The 23,962-nt window shown below is 45.7% G+C and overlaps 1 protein-coding gene across 1 annotated transcript in view; it reads right to left on the bottom strand.

The window, feature by feature from the left end:
• nid2a (nidogen 2a (osteonidogen)) overlaps positions 1–23,962 on the bottom strand; it is a 145,445-nt gene that overhangs the window by 50,723 nt on the left and 70,760 nt on the right. Inside the window, exons 18-23 of the mRNA XM_078233935.1 lie at positions 14,274–14,519; positions 10,736–10,975; positions 9,357–9,602; positions 7,048–7,275; positions 5,829–6,068; positions 1,138–1,365 (exon numbers count right to left, since the gene is read on the bottom strand). Coding sequence (XP_078090061.1) covers positions 1,138–1,365; positions 5,829–6,068; positions 7,048–7,275; positions 9,357–9,602; positions 10,736–10,975; positions 14,274–14,519 — 1,428 coding nt within the window. The remainder of the gene's footprint in view (positions 1–1,137; positions 1,366–5,828; positions 6,069–7,047; positions 7,276–9,356; positions 9,603–10,735; positions 10,976–14,273; positions 14,520–23,962) is intronic.

Genomic DNA, 23,962 nt, shown 5'->3' with positions numbered 1-23,962 from the left:
CCTATGCAATGTGATTCAATTTTGCTAACCAATTTTTTATGAGGTACTCTCGTCAAACACCTTCATAAAACTTATATCAACAACACTGACCCCATTTCCCTTCATCCAAACGTCTCTGTTTTTCACCAAAAAATTCAGTAGATTAGTGAAGCATGAATTGCATTTTACAAAGCCGTGTTGGCTAGGCTCTCCAAGCACCTGTCGATTTTTTCAATTGACTGTTGATTATTGTCTCCAAAAGTTTTAATGATAAATTAATTTGTCTGTTGTTGCTAGGACTGATCTAACATTCTTTCTGCAATAAGGGTGCCACCTTTTTTTGATTCTTCCATGGGGATGTAGGAATTGCTGGCAAGGGCAGCAACTGTTGTCCATCCTGACTTGCCCTTCATCTGAGTGGCTTGCTAGGCTATTGCACAGCGCAGTTATGAACCATCCACATTGCTGTGGGTCTGGAGTCACATTTAGGTTAGTCAAGGTAAAAAAAGGCAGATTTCTTTTTGTAAAGGGCATTAGTAAACAAGATTTTCTTTTAAATTGCAATTGATGATGGCTGGTCTCTATTCCTGAGACTAGCTTTATATTCCAGTTTATTATTAACAGCATTTAAGCTCCATCAGTGGCCTTGGTGGGATCCTTAGAGCATGAGGCCGATTCTGTGGATCACGAGTTTAGCGACCTTATCACTGAGCCACTGTCTCTACTGCTTTGCTCTCTTGATTTCTACACTTTGCTGCTGTCTCATTTGCTGTCACTTGCCCACTGGTACCAGGATCAGGACTGCACACCTTCAGGGTAGGGTCAGTCACAGCAGCCTCCTATACCAACTTCCTGTTTGAGAGTGGCACAAACTCCAAAGACTCTTGTACTTCCTGCTTCTTCCTACTGTTTGGGATGGCCATCCACTAAACAGCCTGAACTGAGCTTGGGTGGGTGGGTAGCTACCTCCATAAACCTACAATTCAGGAAACTCTCATTCTCCCTGGTGCTCCATAGTGACTCCAGCTGCCCCTCAAGCCCACTCAGAAATCCAGAGCTCAAGCTGACACAGCTGGAGACAATTGAAAGACTCTTTAAAATCCTATGTCTTTGCTACAACTTTGGACATTACGATGCTTAATTAAAACACTGACTGACCTGGTGCTCCACACTGTGGTTGACCAGTTCCAGGTGGTGTCCGAGTCCCAGGAATTTCTTGTCCGTTTTCATACACACACCAGCAGTAGCCTGTGCTGCCGTGACATTGCACAGGCCTGAAGTTCCCTTCTTCATCACACTTAGGCTCATGGACTCCAACAAGAGGTTGAGATTCACGCACTCTCTCTCGATGCATTTCACAAGCTGTCTTTGGACGTTCATTGCGTTCTAACCAGACAGACAGAAACTGATTTGAAACTATTATACAAAATGTAGAAATGTCTCAAATTGGCATGTAACATCATTCCTTCTTCATTCCTAGTGTCACCAGTCCATTTATAGGAAATAAATTATATCTACACTAAAATGTAACATAATTCACACGTGAATGTCACCTCAAATTGTTTCCAACTCTAACACCACCAGAGATCCATCTGTACACAGCAGAATTCTGATCTGCAATGAATGCCATCTAGTTAATTGTAGGCACAACCCTAGACTTCTGTATCTGTAATTGGATAAATACCCTTTCATGAGCATTGCTGTGAGGAACTGTTACATTAGACATTGTCTTGCAGAAATATTATTCCTAAAGTGTAATTGGAAAGGATTTTCTTTGGTAGAATGTAACTGTGGATGATTCATTGACTGGAATGTAATGGGGAAAAATGATGTCAGATGATTTTGCACAAAGAGATTTGGAAGTCCTTGTATATGAAATACAGGATGTTAATGTACAGCTATAGCACACAACTGGAAAGTCCTTGTATATGAAATACAGGATGTAAATGCACAGCTATAGCACACAACTGGAAAGTCCTTGTATATGAAATACAGGGTGTAAATGTACAGCTACAGCACACAACTGGAAAGACCAATCAAATGTTCACTTTTATTGCAAAGAGGTTCATCACATATCACATAGAATCCCCACAGTGCAGAAGAAGGTCATTTGGCCCACCGAGTCTGTACTGACCGCAATCCCACCCAGGTCCTATTCCCGTAACACTCATTTACCCTGCTAATCCCCCTGACATTAGGGTCAATTTAGGACGGCCAATCAACCTAACCCACACATCTTTGGATTATGGGAGGAAACTGGTGCACCCAGAGGAAACCCACGCAGACACGGGGATAAAGTGCAAACTCCACACAGGCAGTGACCTGAGGCTCGAATTGAACCCGGGTCCCTGGCGCAGTGAGGCAGCAGTGCTAACCACTGTGCCACCATGCCATTGGAGTATAAGAGTTAGGAAATCCTGTTTATGTAAGATATTGATGAGAGCACAGGTGAAGTCTTGAGCTTTCCTCTCCTTACCCATGAAGGATACATTTAATGCAATTAATTTAATGCAATGAAGGTTCATTAGATCGATTCTTGAGATGAGAGGGTTGTGCTTTGAGAAGAGATTGATTAGAATGGGTACAATTGCTTTGGAGTTAAAACAATAAGAAGTGATCTTAATGAACCAGAGGAAATTTTTAAGAGATTCACAGGTAGATGTGAGAGGTTGTTCCCCGAGACTGATCTGTCTACAAGTTGAAATCATGGCCACAAGATGCACAACTGGTCATTTAGCACTGACATCGGAAGAACTCTCTTCATTCAAAGAGTTGTTAATATTTGAAATTCCCTTCCCCAGAAGTCTGTGTGGATATACAATTGATCGGTATATTCAGGACAGAGATCTATAGATTTTTAGGCACAAAGGGAATGAATGAAAATGGAGGAAAGTGGAATTAATGTAGAAGTTGAGCTGTGATCTTATTGAATGGTGAAGCAGGATCGAGGAGCCATATGACCTACTGCTGCTCTTATTACTTATCCTCTTAAAATTGTTATAATATAGTTATAGAAATCAATTCAAATATTGTTTTTTTTAAAAATTGATTGAACTTTCCTGCATACTTCTGACACTTTTCTGAATATTGCTGAAACGAGAGACATGTTGCAGAAACATTTTGACTTACACTCATCAGGGCAAAAGCAAGAATGCAAAATTTCTAATAATCACAATAATTTTCTCCAAAGAATGGCAAATCGAATCTGATTGTTCATGGTGTTACTATGGAGAAAGCAATGGTAAACTATAGGCTCCTTGAGTTCCCGATAATTCAAATATGGCTCAAGGTTTGGACATATTCCTTTTGTTTGCAGAGCACAGACCCCTGTGTATGGATGTATGGTGCTTCTGGCAAGCTTAAATTAACCATGTTACACCATGACTGATTATCTTAAACTGGTTGTTTGTGTAGATATTAACACATTCAGGATTGTTCAGTGAATGTGCCCAATCACGGAATCACATTTAACAATGGATGTTTTATTTCTGATTTTGTAAATGTCTGCTAGTTGTGCACCATCTGTACTCTGCCGACTTTGAACAATGAAGGAATATGCTGTTTGATTCGATCAGCCAATTGTTGAGGTGCACGGCCGTTGTATTTGGCATTTCACAAGCATTGAAATTCATATAGGGTTTTGCTCAATCGTATGGGATGCTGGACATCTCTTTGGCAACATCCATAAACTTGCAATGATTGGTATAGTGTGGCCCTCACACCTAAAACACTCCAGTGCTTTCACCTTTCTCTTTGTAGCTTCTTTCTGTCCTTGGTACAGTATGTGGTGAACCATTGTTGGTTACCACCAGGAGTGCTGAGCCATGGTTTGGCCAGCACTATGAGTCTGTAGATATGTTACTGTTGGGGTTAGGGTTGGGCTGTTCTACCTGTTAATATAGTCCTATGGTACACCCCAGTTGGCTCCGCCTTCCGGGAGAGGTATAAAGGTCACTGCTCTGCCTGGTGACCCTTTAGTCTGGGATTGTATATAGTCGCTCCGTTATTGTTGGTAATAAAAGCCTTTATTTCCCGGGTACATCCAGCCTCCCGTGTGATTTATCGCGTATCACAGTACCCTACCATTTGCCTGCTGAACATGTCTAGTATTCCTGGCAGCCATTTTCATGCTCTGAGAAATTTCCAGAGCCATCTTAAAACTCAGTGTGACTTCCCCCAACAATTGATGCTGAATGCTGTTCTTGTTAATGCTGCAGATCTATCTCTGAGCATTTCGTCTAAAACTGTCTTGAAATCGGTGTTCTGAAAGCTGATGTAATTCTGCCACAAAATTATCTACAGATTTACCTCCTTTTTGGAAATGTCTATGAAATTTGAACCTTTGGACAATCACCGAGGGCTTTAGATTATGGTGATTCTGGACCACAGCAACTAAATCTACAAATGAAATCTTCCCTGGCGTGACCAGATTCCTCATCAATCGTAAGTCTTGGACACGCACACGCACGCACGCGAGAACTGAGCATTGCTTCGCCTCATCCTCTTTTCCATTTGCTAAAAGGAAATGCTGCACCCTCTTCGCATATTCACCCCAGTCTTCGCTTCTCTCATCAAACTCTCTGACTGCCCTGAACATAGCCACAATGCTGTGAACTTGAAATTCTGTTGAATTGATCGACTCACAATGGAAACTTTAGCTCCTCGCTGTACGCAACCTTGTGTTGGCACGCTGAAAATTGAAAATCTTTGGCCGGAATTTTCCGGCCGTTTACACTGTCGGGATTCTCCAGTCCTGCCAGGAGTGCCCCCCCCGCTCCCCCCCCTCCAGGTTCTGCGGCAGTGTGGGGTGACATCAGTGGGAGATCCCATTGACAACGACGGGACTGGAGAATCTGGCTGTGAGCGAACAGCACACTGCCTTCCAGCGTCGGAATCACGCGGCTAGGAGGTCAGAGAATCTCAGCCAATGTTTTATTTTCTTGCATTTCTTCCTCGTCACCAAAAAAATGTAGTGACTTGAGACATTGCGTTGTTTAAAGAATGATCTCTACTTGAATAAATAACAAAGTTTAACAATGCCAATAACTCAGCAGACCAGTGATAACAATGAACAGGGAGCACAAGTAAAACAGGTCTCGCCTGCAGGACTTGCAGCCTGAAAAGCCCTCCAAAATCCACTTATGCTCAGAACCCTACATAGAGACCAGGAAAACAATTTCAAAAGGTGTACGAGAACATTCTGTACCCCAAATGACAATCTGTAATACCACCTTTAAACTCCCTTCCTAGCTCCTGAAAATCTGACCAGACAACCTCAGTACCGGCCCTCTGTAGATCTCTGGTACCACAATGTCTGGCTCACTCCCCACCCTGCACAATTCTCTGCACCTTCTCCATGATGTGTTTTACTCTGATGCTAAGGAGGCAGTGCACCGTGTGGGACTCTCAATCAGTTACGGAAATGCCTGCCTGTCCTCTTAACTCTGCTGGTTCCTCCTATGTTGTTCCTTTCCCATTGGTGCCATGGCATAAACTGTACTTCCTAAAGCCAACACCACTCCCAGGAGGCTGCAACAGTGAGTGTCTGTTTGTGAGTGGCACACTCCACTAATAATCCTGCCCAATCCGATTCTTCTCCATGTTCATTCATTCACTATCCTGAACTGAGCTTGGATGGATGGGTCGCTGCCTCCCAGAACTTCCAATCCAGGAAAGTGTGATCCTCCCTGGTGACTCCCAGTTACTCCTCAAACACACTCAGAATTCCGGAGCTCGAACTGACGCAGTTGGAGACACTTCCTACTCTCCAAAGCAAAGTAAAGACTCTTTGACCTCCTCATCCTTTGCTACACAATTGGTTGTGTTGCTTAATTAAAACACTGACTGACCTGGCGCTCCACACTGTGGTTGACCAGTTCCAGGTGGTGTCCGAGTGCCAGGAATTTCTTGTCCGTTTTCATACACACACCAGCAGTAGCCTGTGCTGCCGTGACATTGCACAGGCCTGAAGTTCCCTTCTTCATCACACTGAGGGATATAGGCTCCAACAAGAGGTTCACGCAGGTTCAACTCTGCTCGCAGTCTGTCTCGAAGTTGTTCACAAGCTCTCTTTGGACCTTGATCGATTGCTAATCGAACAAGAAAAGAATTGTTGGAAACTTTTACATAATAAAAATACAAATCTTTTACGTTGTCCACTGTAACTTCCTTTTTTGTACATGGCTTGTTGTTCCCAATCTATCTAAATGAAAGAAGAGAGACCGAAGGCAATATACATTTCAAAAATGTTACACTTCACTAAAATGTTTAACTTACCACCTTGAATTGATCTTAATGAGACAGGGGTGAGTATGTACATGTGCGTGAGAGAGGGGTGAGTGTGTGTGTGTGAGAGAGGGGTGTGTGTGTACATGTATATGAGAGAAGGTTGAGTGTGTGTGAGAGAGGTGAGGGTGTATGTGTGAGAGAGGGCTGAGTGTGTATGTGCGAGAGAAGGTGTGTATGCGTGTGAGAGAATGTGAGTGTGCATGTGTGTGAGAGAGGGGTGAGTGTGTTAGAGAGAGAGAGAGAGAGGGGATTTGACACTTGGGGATATGGACTCCAACAAGAGGTTGAGATCCACACAATCTCTCTCGGTGCTGTTCACAAGCTGTCTTTGGACATTCAATATGTTCTTAAAAACAGACAGAAACTGATTTAAATGATCATTAAATCATGCATAAATGTTCCAAATTCCTCCTAATTTGTCCCTTTTCTATAGCTGCCATGGTATAGACAGCACTCCTTCAAAGCAATGGCATTCTGAGCAGCCTGCAATAGTGAGTGTCTGTGCGAGGCACTGTTAATTCCTGCCCAATCCCATTCTTCTCGATGATCAGCCACTAACTATCCTGAACTGAGCTTGGTTGGATGGAAAGCTACCTCCCAGAACCTCCGATCCAGGAAAGTGTCATCCTCCCTACTGCACCGACGCCCGGTTACTCCTCAAACACACTCGGAATTTCAGAGCTCAAGCTGAAGAGGTTGGAGACACTTCCTACTCTCCGAAGCAAATTAAACACTTTGCTACAACACTGGTCATTCTCCATATTTGAAACACTGACTGACCCTCCACTCCACACTGTGGTTGACCAGTTCCAGGTGGTGTCCGAGTCCCAGGAATTTCTTGTCCGTTTTCATTCACACACCAGCAGTAGCCTGTGCTGCCGTGACATTGCACAGGCCTGAAGTTCCCTTCTTCATCACACTGAGGGATATAGGCTCCAACAAGAGGTTGAGATCCACGCAGTCTCTCTTGATGCTGTTCGCAAGCTGTCTTTGGACGTTCAATATGGTCTAAACGAATAAAAAGAAACTGATTTAAACAATCAATAAATAATGCACAAATGTCGCAGGTTTTCATGCAACATCATGTGGCACAATGGTTGGCACTGCTGCCTCACAGCGCCAGGGACCCGGATTAGATTCCCAGCTTGGGTCACTGTCTGTGCGGAGTCTGCATGTTCTCCCCATGCCTGCATGGGTTTCCTCCGGGTGCTCTGGTTTCCACCCACAGTCCGAAAGATGAGCTGGTTAGATGCATTGGCCATGCTAAATTCTTCCTCAGTGTACCCGAACAGGCGCCAGAGTGTGACCACTAGGGGATTTTCACAGTAACTTCATGACAGTGTTAATGTAAGCCTACTTGTGACAATAATGAATAAACTTTAAACTTCTTCGACACTCCAGGTGTCACCAATCTATTTATAGGAAAGAAATGATATTTACACCAATACATTTTAACATCATTCAGTGATTGTTTTAATCTCCACCTCAATGGTGTCCAACTCTGACACCCACCAGGGATCCATCTGTATCCTCTACAATAAGTTTTTAAAAGTTTATTGTGGACTCAACCCTAGACGTCTGAAGCAGGATTCATATGACCTACTGTTGCTCTTATTACATATCTTCTTAAAATGGTTATAGAAATCAATTCAAATATTATTCTGCTTGGTCATGGTGTTGCCATGGAGAAAGCAATGGGGAACTATAGGCTCACCAAGCTCCCAGACAATGTAAAAATAGTGGAACGCTTGAACATATTCCTGTTGTTTGCAGAGATACGGCCACTCTGTATGAGTGTATGCTTCTTCCAGCAAGCACAAGTGAACCATGTTGTAGCTAGACTGATTATCTTAAATTGGTTGTTAAAGTAGCTGTTCGCGCACTCAGGATTGTTCAACAAGTGCTGCCCAATCATGAAATCACAGCTAAGAGTAGACGTTTGTAAGTGAGGGCTGTTTGCACACTGTCTGTACTCTGCCTATTTTAAGCAACCAAAGGAACATGCAGTTTGGTCCGAGCAACCAAATTCCGGGATCTACGGCCCACATATCTGGCATCGCATAAGCACTGAAATTTGTACATGATGTTGCTCAATTGTGTGAGAGGCGGAACATCTTTTTGAACTGACAGCTACATCCTGTTAGTGGCAAATACCACTTGTGTAGCCACTGTATAGTAGCAGCGTGAAACAGCTTGCTTAACCTATCTTCAAACTGATGACCGACTCTGCCTTTCCAGGGTAATCCGAGGTACACCGGACACTTTTCAGCTCTGAGTGTGGCGGCCATTGACCTGGTTCCAAGTTTGTGCGATCCACATACCGCAGGCCATTCACTGACCCGTACTATCTTCCTGATTCTATTGCAGTCAGCGCATGCATTCGGAGAATTCTAGAGATAACCATCTTCAAGCTCCTAATATTTCACTTTGTTCCTAGCTCCTGAAAATCTGATCATATGTCTTCAAAACATGCCCCCTCTATATAAAATGGTGCCAACATGTACCAGAACTTCTTGCACCCTCCCTTCCCTGAAGAATATTCTTCACCCTCTCCATGATGTCCTATACGCTGGCACCATGGAGACAACAAACCACGTGGGACTCACAATGATAGTTACAGAAATGCCGGTCTGTCCTCCTGACTATGGAACCATGGAATCCTATATAAGAATTCAATTCCATTACTTTGCTGGTTCCTCCTATACTGCCTCTTACCCATTGGCGCTATTATCTAGACTGCACTCCTTCAGGGTGGTGTCACTCCCAGCAGTCTGCAAAATACAGTGTCTGTCTGAGCTCAACCCAATGACTCCTGTATTTCCAGCCCCTTCCTACTCTTCTGGAAGGCCATCCACTAACTCTTCTGAACTGAGCTTGGGTGGATGGATAGACACCTCATGGAGCCTCTGATCCAGGAAATTCCCATCCTCCTTCATTCCCTGTCGTGACCACAACTTCCCACCAAGCTCATTGAGAAATCCAGAGCTCGGGTTGAAGCAGCTGGAGACACTTCTTACTCTTGAAAACAAATTAAACACTCTTTGAACTCCTCATTCTTTGCTACACAATTAATTAAAACACTGACTGACCTGGCGCTCCGCACTGTGGTTGAACAGTTCCAGGTGGTGTCCGAGTCCCAGAAATTTCTTGTCCGTTTTCATTCACACACCAGCAGTAGCCTGTGCTGCTGTGACATTGCACAGGCCTGAAGTTCCCTTCTTCATCACACTCGGGGATATGGACTCCAACAAAAGCTTGAGGTCCACGCAGGCTCAGCTCTGTTTGCAGTCTCTCTCGGTGCTGTTCGCAGGCTGTCTTTGGACGTCCAATGGGTTCTAAACAAATAGAAAGGAACTGAATTAAATGATCAATAAACTAATGCATAAATGCCGCAAATTGTCATGTAACATCAACTCTTCGACACTCCTCGTGTCATCAATCTATTTATAGCAAAGAAATATCTAAACCGTAACATAATTCACATGTGATTGTTCTTAATCATCACCTTACATGGTTTCCAACACCAAGAATCCATCAGAATTCAGATTTGTAATGAGTGTTATAATGTTTATTGCAGACACAACCCTAGACTTCCATATCTGTAATTGGATAAATATCCTTTCATGAGTATTGCTGTGAGGAACATTAGAAATTTTCTCGCAGAAACATTCTTCCTGGAATGTAACTGCAAAGAATTTTCTTGATTAGAATGTTATTTTGGATGATTAATTTACTGGAAAGTAATAGGGGAAAAATGTCGTCAGCTGATGTCTCGTTGATAAATTTGAAACCGAGGAAGGAAAAATAACACAAATTATCATAGGAGAGGGGGAGACGGGAACACTAACAGCAGCAACATGAAGTGAAGAGACACAAAGGCACGTGGAATTTCATTTTCAAAGTAATATTTTTTTTCCTTTTATTTTCTTGTATTACTTTCGCCATGTGCTTTTTAATCAATATTAGTCCTTTGTATCTATTTCTGATTCATAGAATGAAGATGAACTGCCATTTCTGTGAAATCTGAATAGTGGTGAATTGACCTGGGGCAAACAAGGAGACCAGCAAGGAGAGGTCAGTCGGAATGAAGAATACAAGGAGTATTATGGGCTGGCTGACAACCAAAGAGAATGATGGAGGAAGTGGGGGGAGGTGGGGATAATCAGGAAGGGTAATCAGGCTTTTTGGATCAAAATGAACGTGGTCTGACCTTTTGTTCCTGTCATACTTGCAACACAATGGCAACCAGTAATGATAGGCACAATACACACACACACACACACACACACACACACACACACACAGGAAACAACAGTTGACCAAATCAGTTGTTTGCACAGCTTCTCTGAATTACACCTTGGTGTTTCTCCAAATTCCCATTTAGACTCACACAAGAACTTCAGTATCTTTGAACTCTTCATTTTTGCTACAACACTAAACATTTTCTTTAATTAAAACACTGACTGACCTGGCGCTCCACACTGTAGTTGAACAGTTCCAGGTGGTGTCTGAGTCCCAGAAATTTCTTGTCCGTTTTCATTCACACACCAGCAGTAGCCTGTGCTGCCGTGACATTGCACAGGCCTGAAGTTCCCTTCTTCATCACACTCGGGGATATGGACTCCAACAAGAGGTTCACGCAGGTTCACCTCTGCTCGCAGTCTCTCGCTTTGCTGTTCACAAATAGTCTTTGGACGTTCAATGGGTTCTAAATAAAAAAGATTCTGATTTTAAAATAACTAGAAACTAACAGCACAAATCATTGGGTCAATCACTGCCTCTTGTCACTATTACTCTCTGTTTACAGGAAAGGAAACAGCGGAATCTTGTGCCCTCATCCTTGGTTAGTTTTGATGCAGAGGGACATTTAATTAGGTCGTACAGTGGCATGTGGGCACCCTACCACCTTCCCACTTCTATCCTAATTAAACCCATGGCACACAAATGCCCATGGACAGCCTTCCCATTCTGCCAATTGAGGCCCTTAAGTGGGCAATTAATGCCCATTGGTATTAACCCAGCAGCAAGTGGGGGGCTTACCATCCAGGGAGCATGGCAAGCAAACCCTGTCAGGCCTGATCGAGGCTTGGAGAAGTGGGGGCCTGCTGAGAGTCATCACTCTGCCCTTGCTGCTGAACCCCCTTCCCCGTGATCCCCACCCTGTGGCCACCCCCACTGGCCTGGGGTCCAGTAACAACGCTCGACATTGGGTAGGTGGGTACTGGCAACAACCACTGCCTCCCTGGTGGCACTGCCATTCAATAGAGCTGCTGGCATCTGACTGGCAGGTAGCTCTTGGGGTGTGGAACTCCTGCTCCTGGATTCCCTGATCCTGAAGGAAAGTCGCCCACTGGCCCGTCAAGTGTCTGAGTGGGACAAAACACAGTGGGCCTTCCTGAAAAACTCCTCCGACCAGAGAACTCAATCACCACCACAAGATCCCACCCATAGACAGAACACAATATTCTTAATGCAACACCTCAAATTTTTCCCCAGTTCTACCATCACCAAAGATATTCCTATAGCTGGCAACCAGAGCATCCGGAGGAAACCCACGCAGACACGGGGAGAATGTGCAGACTCCACACAGACAGTGACTCAAGACAGGAATCGAACCCAGGTCCCGGCGCTTTGAGGCAGCAGTGCTGACCACTGTGCCACCGTGCCGCATTTACCAGAATAGACAGTTATGTACACTTTGCCAATAATGAAGCCAATTGGACTGAGTGGGTGCTTCATATTGTGGCTCTGACTGGCTTCCCATAGGTGGAATTATTCATTGCAAATGGAGCCTTGTATTTGTAGATTTGTTATTTTGTTTTGAAACTGCGGACTTATCTGGCCCCATCTGAATGCAGTACTTGCTACTCGTAACTTATAATCTAGTCAAATCAGCATTAGCAAGGATGTAAGATGTGGTTAGTAGAACTTAGGCCCACAAGTGAAGTTTAAGTGAAGTAACTAATATTCTGGGGAATACCATTGGACCCAGCCACACCCTACACAGCACTGACCCAACCAGCAGGCATGTTCCATTGGCCCTGCAGTGCGATGTCGCACTTTATCTGGCGCCCATGAAATTCACCCTTGTACCTGCCGTGCACAGCTTTACCCACAGTCTGGCAAAAAAAGGATCTGTTGGCTCCCAGTATGAGGGAGGGTGTTGACTCCCAAATTTGGATGGCAGGAAGTTCAAACCTACCCCCATATGTAGCTCACTCCAGACACAACAGGGAAGTTGTATATGTGTTTTCTATGATGAATTTTACTTCAGAGGCTTATAGTGAGGTGGATGAAGAACATTCCTATGACAGTGTCTGACAGGACCTTGGAAAGAATATTGTTTGGTGGTGCCCGCAGCTCCATGTATATTGGCAAAGAATCAGCTCTCACAAAACAGCTGAACACCAGTGCCTCAGGATGTTCAGAGTGTCTTGGCAGCTCACTGCAGACATTAGCAGCTTACAGGGGAGAGGGTTTGCAGCCAAGTGACCAGATGGTCATGCTTTACCCGGGGCTGTTAAAGTGGCCACCATCCTTCACCTCTTTGCCTCTAGCTCACTCCAGAGATTGGCAAAAGTTATTTGCAAAACACTGCAGTCTGCCACTCCAAAAACACCACACATAAGGACTGATGCTATGCTTTTTTTAAGTTGCTTTTAAGTTTATTTAGTGTCACAAGTAGTCTTACATTAACACTGCAATGAAGTTACTGTGAAAATCCCCTAGTCGTCACACTCCGGCGCCTGTTCGGGTACACAGAGGGAGAATTTAGCATGGCCAACCAACATGTCTTTCAGACTGTGGGTGGAAACCGGAGCACCCGGAGGAAGCCCACGCAGACATGGGGAGAACATGCAGACTCTGCACAGACAGTGACCCAAGCCGGGAATCGAACCCAGCTCCCTGGAGCTGTGAGGCAGCAGTGCTAACCACTGTGCCACCCGGACTCTGTCCCAGACTCTGTGTTCCCCCTGCTCCTCTGAGGTGTGTGTTATTCATCAATGAGCTCAAAGGGTACGTAATTGGAGGCGTGTGAGCTTTAGAAACAACCCCCTGCCTTCCATTTGAAAATCAGATCATGTTCCAGAGGTGACAAGATCCAGTGCTGCCCCTCCAGGATTGCGATTTTAAAATTCACACTCCATTCCTGCACCCAATGTCATTTAAAATCAGGGCGGCACGGTAGCACAGTGGTTAGCACTGCTGCTTCACAGCTCCAGGGACCTGGGTTCGATTCCTGGCTTGGGTCACCGTGAGTTTCCTCCGGGTGCTCCGGTTTCCTCCACAGTCCAAAGATGTGCGGGTTAGGTTGATTGGCCATGCTAAAAAATTACCCCTTAGTGTCCTGGGATGCGTAGATTAGAGGGATTAGCGGGTAAAATATGTAGGGATGTAGGGGTAGGGCCTGGGTGGGATTGTGGTCGGTGCAGACTCGATGGGCCAAATGGCCTCTTTCTGAACTGTAGGGTTTCTATGATCTAAAAATCTCAGCCTTGATATCACAGGATTTGTCAATGACAAAAAGAAACATGAAAAAAAACGCCCAAGTAGGAAGTATAAACGTGTCCGACAGTACATCATTTCTCCAAGGTAAAGGTGGGGAGGGAGAGGGGGTAAATTTACAACAGGCACCAGGAACCCGCTCTTAGGATGATCAATGTGCAAAAAAAAACTTCTACAGCACTGAAGAAAAATATCCTTGAATCAACTGAAGAAAATGCAACGCTAAAATAGGGAAGGAATTTACAATTTATTTATTTAAATTGACAATTTATTTAAAAGCTAAATTGGCTGATTTGCCTCCTCATTTTTAATGACCATGTGAAGCATAAATAGAGGAGCTAACTGACTGAGTACATCCCTGCCTCAGTGATAATATGAATGACACATGAGTACCTCAACAAAGTGCAATTCAGATTCACTTAAAGAATAAGAGTTTCTTTCAATTCCCCTTTTTTTAATTACCATTGAGGTCATTTTGCTTCATTAAAACACTGACTGACCTGGCGCTCCACACTGTGGTTGGCCGGTTCCAGGTGATGTCCGAGTCCCAGGGATTTCTTGTCCGTTTTCATTCACACACCAGCAGTAGCCTGTGCTGCCGTGACATTGCAGAGGCCTGAAGTTCCCTTCTTCATCACACTGAGGGATATAGGCTCCAACAAGAGGTTGAGACTCACGTGAGCTCAATTCTGCTCGCATTCTCTCTCGGTGCTGTTCACAAACTGTCTTTGGACGTTCGTTGGTTGCTAAACAAACCAAGAAAATAATTAAGAAACAATTAATAAAGATAAATAAATAAAAAATAAAGAAACAGTTACAAATTAAAAGGACAACCCTCATAAATTGGCTGATCTAATGTTTTCTTATACATCATATTTCACCTGTTTATCTGCATGCATGAAAACACATCTAAGCCTATATGCTTCAAGTACAATACACTTCACATAGTACAATTAATTTATCACTTCAAATTGATCCAAATTCTATCACTTACCTGGATAGTCTAAGACTATCTAAGACTTACCTGGATAGTCACATGAGCAGCCTGGGAATGGAGGGATACAAACGATTGGTCTAGTTGGACCAAGGAGCGGCACAGGCTTGGAGGGCCGAAGGGCCTGTTTCTTGTGCTGTACTATTCTTTGTTCTTTGTTCTTTGTTCACCACAGATAATTGTTCTACCTACCAGATATCAGTATTTGCTGCATAGCTCACTTGTGACAAAGCCTGACACTGTTGTATGTATAATCTGATAAATCTTACCTTCTGGAGTCTGTGAGGAACTGCCTTGCAAGCTCCATCTCAGAGTATTTGCCTCTACGGAGCATAATCAGAAATAAATCTATTTGCTTTTTTTGTGATAGCTGAAGGATATTTTTAATTTGTAAGGTGATTGGGGAGAAAATTTAAATCGGGAACAAAGATTTCATGTCACAGGATTACTGAATGACAGGAATAGCAAAAAATATATAGGGGTTAGGTTGATTGGCCATGATAAATTGACCCTTAGTATCAGGGGAATTAGCAGGGTAGATATGTGGTGTTATAGGAATAGGGCCTGGGTGGGGTTGTTATCGGTACAGGCACGATGGCCCGAATGGCCTCCTTCTGCACTGTAGGGATTCTATGATTCTATAACAATTGCTCAGATTGAAAAGAAAAACAGAAACATAGAAAATAGAGGCAGGAATAGGCCATTCGGCCCTTCGAGCCTGCTCTCCCTTTCATTTTGATCATGGCTGATCATCAAATTCAATATCCTGATCCTACTTCCACCTCCTGATCCCACTTTAATTAAAACACTGACTGACCTGGTGCTCCACACTGTGGTTGACCGGTTCCAGGTGCAATCCTAGTCCCAGGAATTTCTTGTCCGTTTTCATACACACACCAGCAGTAGCCTGTGCTGCCGTGACATTGCACAGGCCTGAAGTTCCCTTCTTCATCACACTCGGGGATATGGATTCCAACAAGAGGTTGAGATCCACGCAGTCTGTCTCGGTGCTGTTCACAAGCTGTCTTTGGACGTTCATTGGTTGCTAATCAATAAAAAGAAACTAGTTTTGACACAAATTAAAGGACCAAATCATAGAATCCCCACAGTACAGAAGGAGGCCATTCGGCCCATTCAGTCTGCACCGACCACAATCCCAGCCAGGCCTTATACCCGTAACCCCACATATTTACCCTGCTAATCCTCTGACACTAGGGTCAATTTATCATGGCCAATCCACCTAACCCACACATCTTTGGACTGTGGGAGGAAACCGGAGCACCCGGAGGAAATCCCTGCAGACACGGGGAGGACATGCAAACTCCACACAGACAGTGACCCAAGACCAGAATTGAACCCGGGTTCCTGGCGCTGTGAGACAGCAGTGCTAATCATAATGCCACCATGCCACCCATATCTTGCCTCTAATGGTTGTTCTTGTACAGTTTGTGCTGTTATTAGTCTGCTCATAGGATAGAAAACACACACAAACTAGTATACTTTAAATACAACACACTTTATGTGTTATAGTTAACTTATCACCTTAAATTGATCCAAATTCTATCATTACCAGGGATACACCTGTACCCATCAGTATTTAGTACTTTCAAACAGTGTTGTACAACTTACTTGTGATATGTAACCCTTTATATATATATATAAAATCTAACCCTAGATGCGTTACCTGTGAGGAACTGCAGATACCTCACAGAATTATCTTACTATCAGGTAATTGGAAAATCATTGGTATATGATTTGTGCAAGATAGTGTTGCATTGTAATGTTATTGTGAATAAAATTTAAATGGGAAACAGAAGTTTTGAGGGGACTTTTGACCTGGGCAGGTGAGTAAGTTATGAGTGAGTGTGGATGAAATGTCTATTGGATCGAGGATCCAGCAGCAGCAGCACACCAACTTTCACCTTTAACCTCAGCGTGGCCTACAGCACATGGGAATCCTTGGTGGGACAAGTGGGTTGTCAATTTAAATACATTAGGTGTTCACTATCATCTTTTATAATCCCGAATTCTGATTTTAACATCATGCACGGATATCCCGGGTTTCCTGGAACTCACTGGGAAATCAAAGCAAGAGGAGAGGTGAATTATCGGGGGTCAGACAAGTGGCAGGTAAGAAATGCTTTAAATACTGAGAGTACACACGTGCTCCCTCGCCGAGGTGAAAGACCATTACTCACAGACCTTGTGCTGAGAATGGGTTTTCATTGCTTCGAAAATCATTTCCTACAACTTGGAGATCATTTCTACTACACTGGATTCTACACTGATTGATCTACCACGACCCAGCTTTCAACCTCAGTTTATACAGCTCTACCTCAGACTGACTGAACTGACGATCCACAAACCTAGGGCAATGCTCTGAGGTTCCAGGCTCGAATCCCACTATGGTAGATGGTTGCATTTGAATTGAATAAAATCCCAATCAGTCATACAGCTCAATGGGATGTGGGTGTTGTTCACTAGGCCAGAAATTATAGGCCATCCTTAAGCCATTGGCAAAAAGCTGTTTCACGAACGATCAGCTTTACACGCATGCAGTTCATCAAGTTAGAATCACTTTAAAATATATTAAAGCCTCTTTGAACTCCACATTTTTCCTTCAGTGCCAGTTTTTTCGCACATTTAAGACGCTGACTAACCTGGCAGCCCACAGCGAGGTTGACCAGCTCCAGGTGCTGTCCTAGTCCCAAGAATTTCCTGTCCGTTTTCATACACGCACCAGCAGTAGTCTGTGCTGCTGTGACATTGCAGAGGCCTGAAGTTCCCTTCCTCATCGCACTCAGGGATATGGATTCCAAGAGGTTGAGATCCACGCAGGCGCACCGCTGCTTGCAGCCTCTCTCGATGCTGTTCACAGGCAGTCCTTGGACGTTCGTTGGTTACTAATTGAACAAAAAGAAACCGGTTTTGAAACAAACACAAATTAAAAGTAAAATTGTCTCACACTGAGAATCCCACATCTCTTCATACAAGGTTGTCACCATCTGTTTACAGGATAGAAAGCCAAGCCAATATGCTTTATATGCAACACATTTCGCATGCTGTAGTTATCACTTCATATTGATCCAAATTCCACCACCACCTGGGATGCATCTGTACCCATCAGAATTTAGTATTTTCAACAAGTGTTATATCGTTAATTTGTGACACAACCCAAAACCTGCAAACTGATAAATGTTACTTTTTGAGAGTTAAATGTGAGCAACTGCCTTGGTGGCTGTATATTACAGAGCTATCTAATTGACGGTGTAATTGGAAAGAAATTGTGTTGGAAATGTTTATGCTGCAATTGGGAAGAAAACTAAACTTGGGAACAAAGATCTTGAGGGAACATTTAACCTCACTGCATTGGGTGGGTTTGCAAGTGGGCGGCTAGTTAAAAGAACCAATCACAAGTGTGTCAGCAACCTGCTGACTTTCACCTCAGTCTGACCCAAAGCACAAAGGAAAAACCAGTAGCACAGACGGATTGGCAATTTAAATATGGTGCGTGCTTATTATCCGCTTTTTTAAGACTTTGACGGGGTGCACATGCATTTTCCTGGCTTCCTCACTAGAAAAATCAAGGCGTGAGGACAGCAGAATTGAGAGGATTGATGAGTGTCAAGCAAGAACTGTCTGAGATCTCACACTGCCTTCCTGCCAAGTTGAAAGACTTTTGCTCACTGGACCTGGTCTGAGAGTTGCTTTCATTGCTTTAAAGATGATTTCCAGTACCTTTTCTGGGCTCTTTAGCATCATTTCCGGAGAGGTATCAGTGACGGGTGGTGCTGTCTTGCTATTCTGCATCTCCATGTCAGATGATCTTAGCAATGCTTCAAGTCTGATCCTCACAGGGTCTCTTTAGATAGCTGAGCTGAAATGGGTTGACGTGGGTCAGCATCATGCCACTTGCTCTAATGGATCAGGAAACAGGATACTCCGGTGCAAAGCCAGTGACTGGGTCAAGTTTAAGTTTATTTATTAATGTCACAAGTAGACTTACATTAACACTGCAATGAAGTTACTGTGAAAATCCCCTAGTCTCCACACTCCAGCGCCCGTTCGGGCACATGGAGGGAGAATTTAGCATGGCCAATGCACCTAACCAGCACTTCTTTCGGACTGTGGGAGGGAACTGGAGCACCCGGAGGAAACCCAGGCAGACACAGGGAGAATGTACAGACTCTTCACGGACAGTGGCCCACGCCGGGAATCGAACCCAGGTCCCTGGCACTGACGCAGCAGTGCGAACCACTGTGCCACCCATATTTAAAAAGTCAGACACAAATGCCCCGTTGAAGCTCCTGGTTTTCCTCATTCTCCTGGCTCCCCTCGCTGTGAACCGGTTGGGAAGTTAAAATCCATCTCATTGTATTACAGAATTATTGAATGAGAAAAATATAAGAAATGTGGAAAATATCCACTTCAAAAGAAGAAAAACGCACAGACTGGAACAGCTAAACAAAAGAAGAAACCATGATAATAAAGCAAAAATACTTGGGTGCGGGAAATCGGAAATAAAGACAGAAAATTCTGGAAATACCCAGCTGTTCTGGCAGCATCTGTGAAGAGAGAAACAGTCAATGGATGGAATCTCTAGTCTAACCCATAGGGAAGTCTCCGTGATTCCTGCTGGCAGTGGGATGGCTGAGCATGTATGATCAGCTAATTAATTATAATCAGTGAGCAGTATGCTGAAGCTTGAGGTGGGTCAGGCAGGAAGTTGGCCACCCCCGTTAGCTCATGAGGTCAAAAGTCTAGATGCCATATTTAAATGGTACCCCGACTGCCATTCATTCACTGCAGACTAGGAGCTCCACCCTATTCCTCCACCGCAGCTCATGTTGGAGAAGCGAACAGATGTGGCAAACCACACCCTGGGGCATACAAAGGCTTCTCCAGCATTACCGACCACTCTTTTCTCGATAAGAGCACCACTTGCGATACACCCATGGTCAGGCCAATGCTAACTGCTGCAATGTAACCTGTTCACCAATATCTTGAGGCCCTGCTACCTCCTGCTGCTCAAGATCTTGCTCTTCCTGGCCCTGTGCCAAGCTGTGATTGGCCTTCCTTCTCCTCAATGAGAGCCATCACCAAGGCAGAATTACCTGCAGCCAGCAATATCAACACAGTGATGCGTGAACAAATTGAAGTGATACATTAAGCGACCATATCTTTTACAGGTTTCCCTTCATCACAAAACTATCTGGCCAGCCAAGCCCTTCTGGCCTCAATCTAGACATGGCACCACACCCCACCCCTTCCAGGTGAAGAACATCCTGGAGGATCAGAGATGGGTGTTCCTCCTGCTCATAAATGACTGCGTATGGAGACATTGCTCCTTGACCAGACTGATGGCTCATGTGCAAGAAGTCTTCCTCTGACACCGTTCTGATGCCTCCACTACCCTCGAGATTCTACAAAGAGATCATTGCTCGGCAGCATTGAAATACTAACTGCATGAGCCCTTGTCAGCAATGACCATTTACCCAAAATGATGGGGATGTTTACTGCTGTCCACCAGCTGTGTCCCTTGGAGGCATCCAGCTTCCTCCCTCCCTCACTGCCTCTGACTACATCTAATGGCACAGAATGAACAGCAGCTCCACACCATGCTGGGATCTCGATGTTATGAGACTCATGAGTCAGGAACAAATCTGCTGCAGTGCAGGCTTAACCAGAGAGAGAACACAACGGAGCATCTTTGTCATCCAGTTGTCTTATAATTACTAGGGTGCCCCTGTAGTTGATCAATGTGTTGACATTAAACTCCACCCACCCAAAAAGACCATCCACCCACTCTGAGACATCACACTGATTGACTGTGTGGTCAAGGTCAGATTTGACAAATGGTGCATGTGGTGGACCTCAGTTGTGTCTTTGTCCTATATGGACCACCGTTGTGTGTGTTTGTCATACCTGGACACATCCCCTTCCAGTTTGGTTCCTCCCCTCAGCACCTAGTATAAAGGTGGCTGTCTCCTCCCCCTTGTTCAGTCCAGGTCGGCTATTTGTTGGGATCTGCTCCTGATTCTGTTGTGAATAAAAGCCTACACTTATATTGGCATATCGGTAGTCTTTCGCCTTATTGATAGCGCATCAATTTTATTCACAACAGTTACTAGTATGGAGCAGTTTCTAAAACCCGACAAGTTAGCATTAGACCCTCAAGAGGTTGGAGCCTCTGATAAATTTGATCATTGGTTGGACTGCTTCGAAGCATTCGTCGACACCGCTACGGCCATCGACACCGACGCTGCTAAACTCCACGTGCTCCGCGCCCGGGTAAGCGAAACTGTCTATGGAATCTTCCGGGACGCTGCTACTTACGCGGACGCTATCGAACTCCTAAAAGGGCAGTTCCGAAAGAGCCCTAACGTGGTTTACGCCAGACACCTCCTAACTACCCGCAAACAGCAGCCAGGAGAATCGTGCGCCCAATTTCTGCGCGCCCTGCGAGTCCTCGCCCGAGCATGCGACTGTAAGGCTGTTTCAGCAGCTCAGAACACGGAGGATCTGATCCGCGACGCCTACGTTGCGGGCATTGAGTCTACATACATCCAGCAGCGTCTGCTGGAACAAGATGACCTAGACCTCCGGAAAACGGCCACGATGGCTGAAACGTTAGAAGCAGCCTCCCATAATCTCGGGTCTTACTTTGGATCCTGTTCCACCGACGGCTCCACTGCGACGGCTGCTCCAGCAGGGCCCAAATGTTACTTTTGTGGCCTCCCTAAGCACCCTCGGCGTCACTGCCCGGCAAAGGACGCGATTTGCTCCGGATGCGGTAAGCTAGGCCACTTTGTTAAAGTCTGCCGAGCAAAGCCGCTTCTGAAGACTCGTGGTGCCATGTGTGCTCCGAGGGCGTGGCCATCTTTGATGCAGGCGGCGGCTGCGCGCGAATCGCCATCTTTGACGCGGTCACCGGAAGTGCGGGAATCGCCATCTTTGATGCGGTCACCGGAAGTGCGGGAGTCGCCATCTTTGAGACTGGCATCAAGGCAAGCTGAGCAGGAAGCTTCATCCGTGACGTCATCAGACGGCGACGAAGATGGATTCTTCTTTAATTCAACAGTGGCATCGATTTGCCTGGACCAGTCGCAGCCACATCAACTCTCCAAGTCCATAATGGAGATCAAGGTAAATGGTTATGCAGAAAACTGCCTGTTTGACTGTGGGAGCACGGAAAGTTTTATACACCCTCGCACAGTGCGTCAATATGCCCTTCCCGTGCGACCCTGGAGCCAGACCATCTCCATGGCCTCGAATTCCCACTCAGTGGAGGTCCTCGGGTGCTGTTTGGTGACGCTGACGGTACAGGGCACAGTCTACGAGCGTTTTCGGCTCCTCGTGCTTCCGCGACTCTGCGCAGCTGTACTGCTGGGGTTAGATTTCCTCAGCCATCATAGAAGCGTCATCCTGCAGTACGATGGCCCTTATCCCCCGCTCTCCGTCTGCAAGGCGCCGTCACGGCAGCGCCCCTCGCGCACCACCTGCAGTCTCTCGACCCTCAAGATCACCCCCCCCCCCTGTTATTTGATAACCTCACCCCGGATTGTAGGCCTATAGCCACCAAGAGTAGGCGCTATAGTGCGGATGACCGGGCCTTCATTCGGTCCGAGGTACAACGTTTGCTCCAGGAAGGGATTATCCAGGCCAGCACCAGCCCTTGGAGGGCGCAAGTGGTCGTAGTTAAATCGGGGGAGAAACACCGCATGGTGATTGACTACAGCCAGGTCATAAACAGGTATACCCAACTAGATGCATATCCTCTTCCCCGTATCGCGGACATAGTCAACCGCATCGCGCACTATAGGGTTTTTTCAACGATCGATTTGAAATCGGCTTACCACCAGCTCCCTATCCGTTCGGAGGATCGCCCATACACTGCCTTTGAGGCGGATGGCCGCCTCTACCAGTTCCTCCGAGTCCCCTTTGGTGTCACCAATGGGGTCTCAGTCTTCCAACGGGCCATGGATCAAATGGTGGACCAGCACGGACTACGGGCCACTTTCCCGTATCTGGATAACGTCACTATCTGCGGCCATGACCTGCAGGACCATGATGCCAACCTACAAAAATTCCTTCGTACGGCCACTCTCCTGAACCTCACATACAATGAGGCGAAGTGTGTTTTCCGGACACGCCACCTCGCCATCCTTGGGTACGTGATAGAAAATGGTGTCCTTGGCCCCGACCCAGCCCGTATGCGTCCCCTTATGCAGCTTCCCCTCCCTACTACCCTCAAAGCACTGAGGAGATGCCTGGGCTTCTTCTCCTATTATGCCCAGTGGGTCCCCCGTTACGCAGATAAAGCCCGTCCGCTCCTAAAATCGACCTCTTTTCCCCTGGCGGAGGAGGCCTGTCGGGCCTTCGATGACATCAAAGCGGACATCGCGAAGGCCGCGATGCACGCTGTGGACGAATCCATCCCATTCCAAATGGAAAGTGATGCGTCTGACTTTGCCCTAGCTGCCACCCTTAACCAGAGGGGCCGTCCGGTGGCCTTCTTTTCCCGGACCTTACAAGGCCCCGAGATTCGACACTCCTCGGTCGAGAAGGAGGCCCAGGCCATCGTGGAAGCCGTCCGGCACTGGCGCCATTATCTCGCGGGCCAACGATTCACCTTAATTACGGACCAGCGGTCAGTTGCCTTCCTGTTTAACACCAGGCAAAAGGGCAAGATTAAGAATGACAAGATCTTGCGGTGGAGGATTGAGCTCTCCACCTACAGATATGACATCATGTACCGGCCCGGGAAGCTCAACGAGCCCCCAGACGCCCTGTCCCGTGGATCATGTGCCAGTGCCCAACTAGACCAGCTACAGTCCCTCCATAACGACCTCTGTCACCCGGGTGTCACCAGATTTTTCCATTTTGTCAAGTCCCGTAACCTGCCCTTCTCCCTTGAGGAAGTCCAGACGATTACCAGGCAATGCAGGGTCTGCGCTGAGTGCAAACCGCAGTTCTACCGGCCAGGTAGGGCGCACCTTGTAAAGGCCACTCGCGCGTTCGAGCGCCTTAGCGTTGATTTTAAAGGCCCCCTCCCCTCCTCTAACCGCAATGTTTATTTCCTGAATATCATTGACGAATACTCATGTTTCCCTTTTGCCTTCCCCTGCTCGGACATGACCACGGCTACAGTGATTCGGACCCTGAACAAGCTCTTCACCCTGTTCGGCTTCCCAG

Source organism: Mustelus asterias, chromosome 18 (genome assembly GCF_964213995.1).
Source record: "Mustelus asterias chromosome 18, sMusAst1.hap1.1, whole genome shotgun sequence".
NCBI lineage: Eukaryota > Metazoa > Chordata > Chondrichthyes > Carcharhiniformes > Triakidae > Mustelus > Mustelus asterias.
This window is presented reverse-complemented; position numbering and strand designations above follow the sequence as displayed.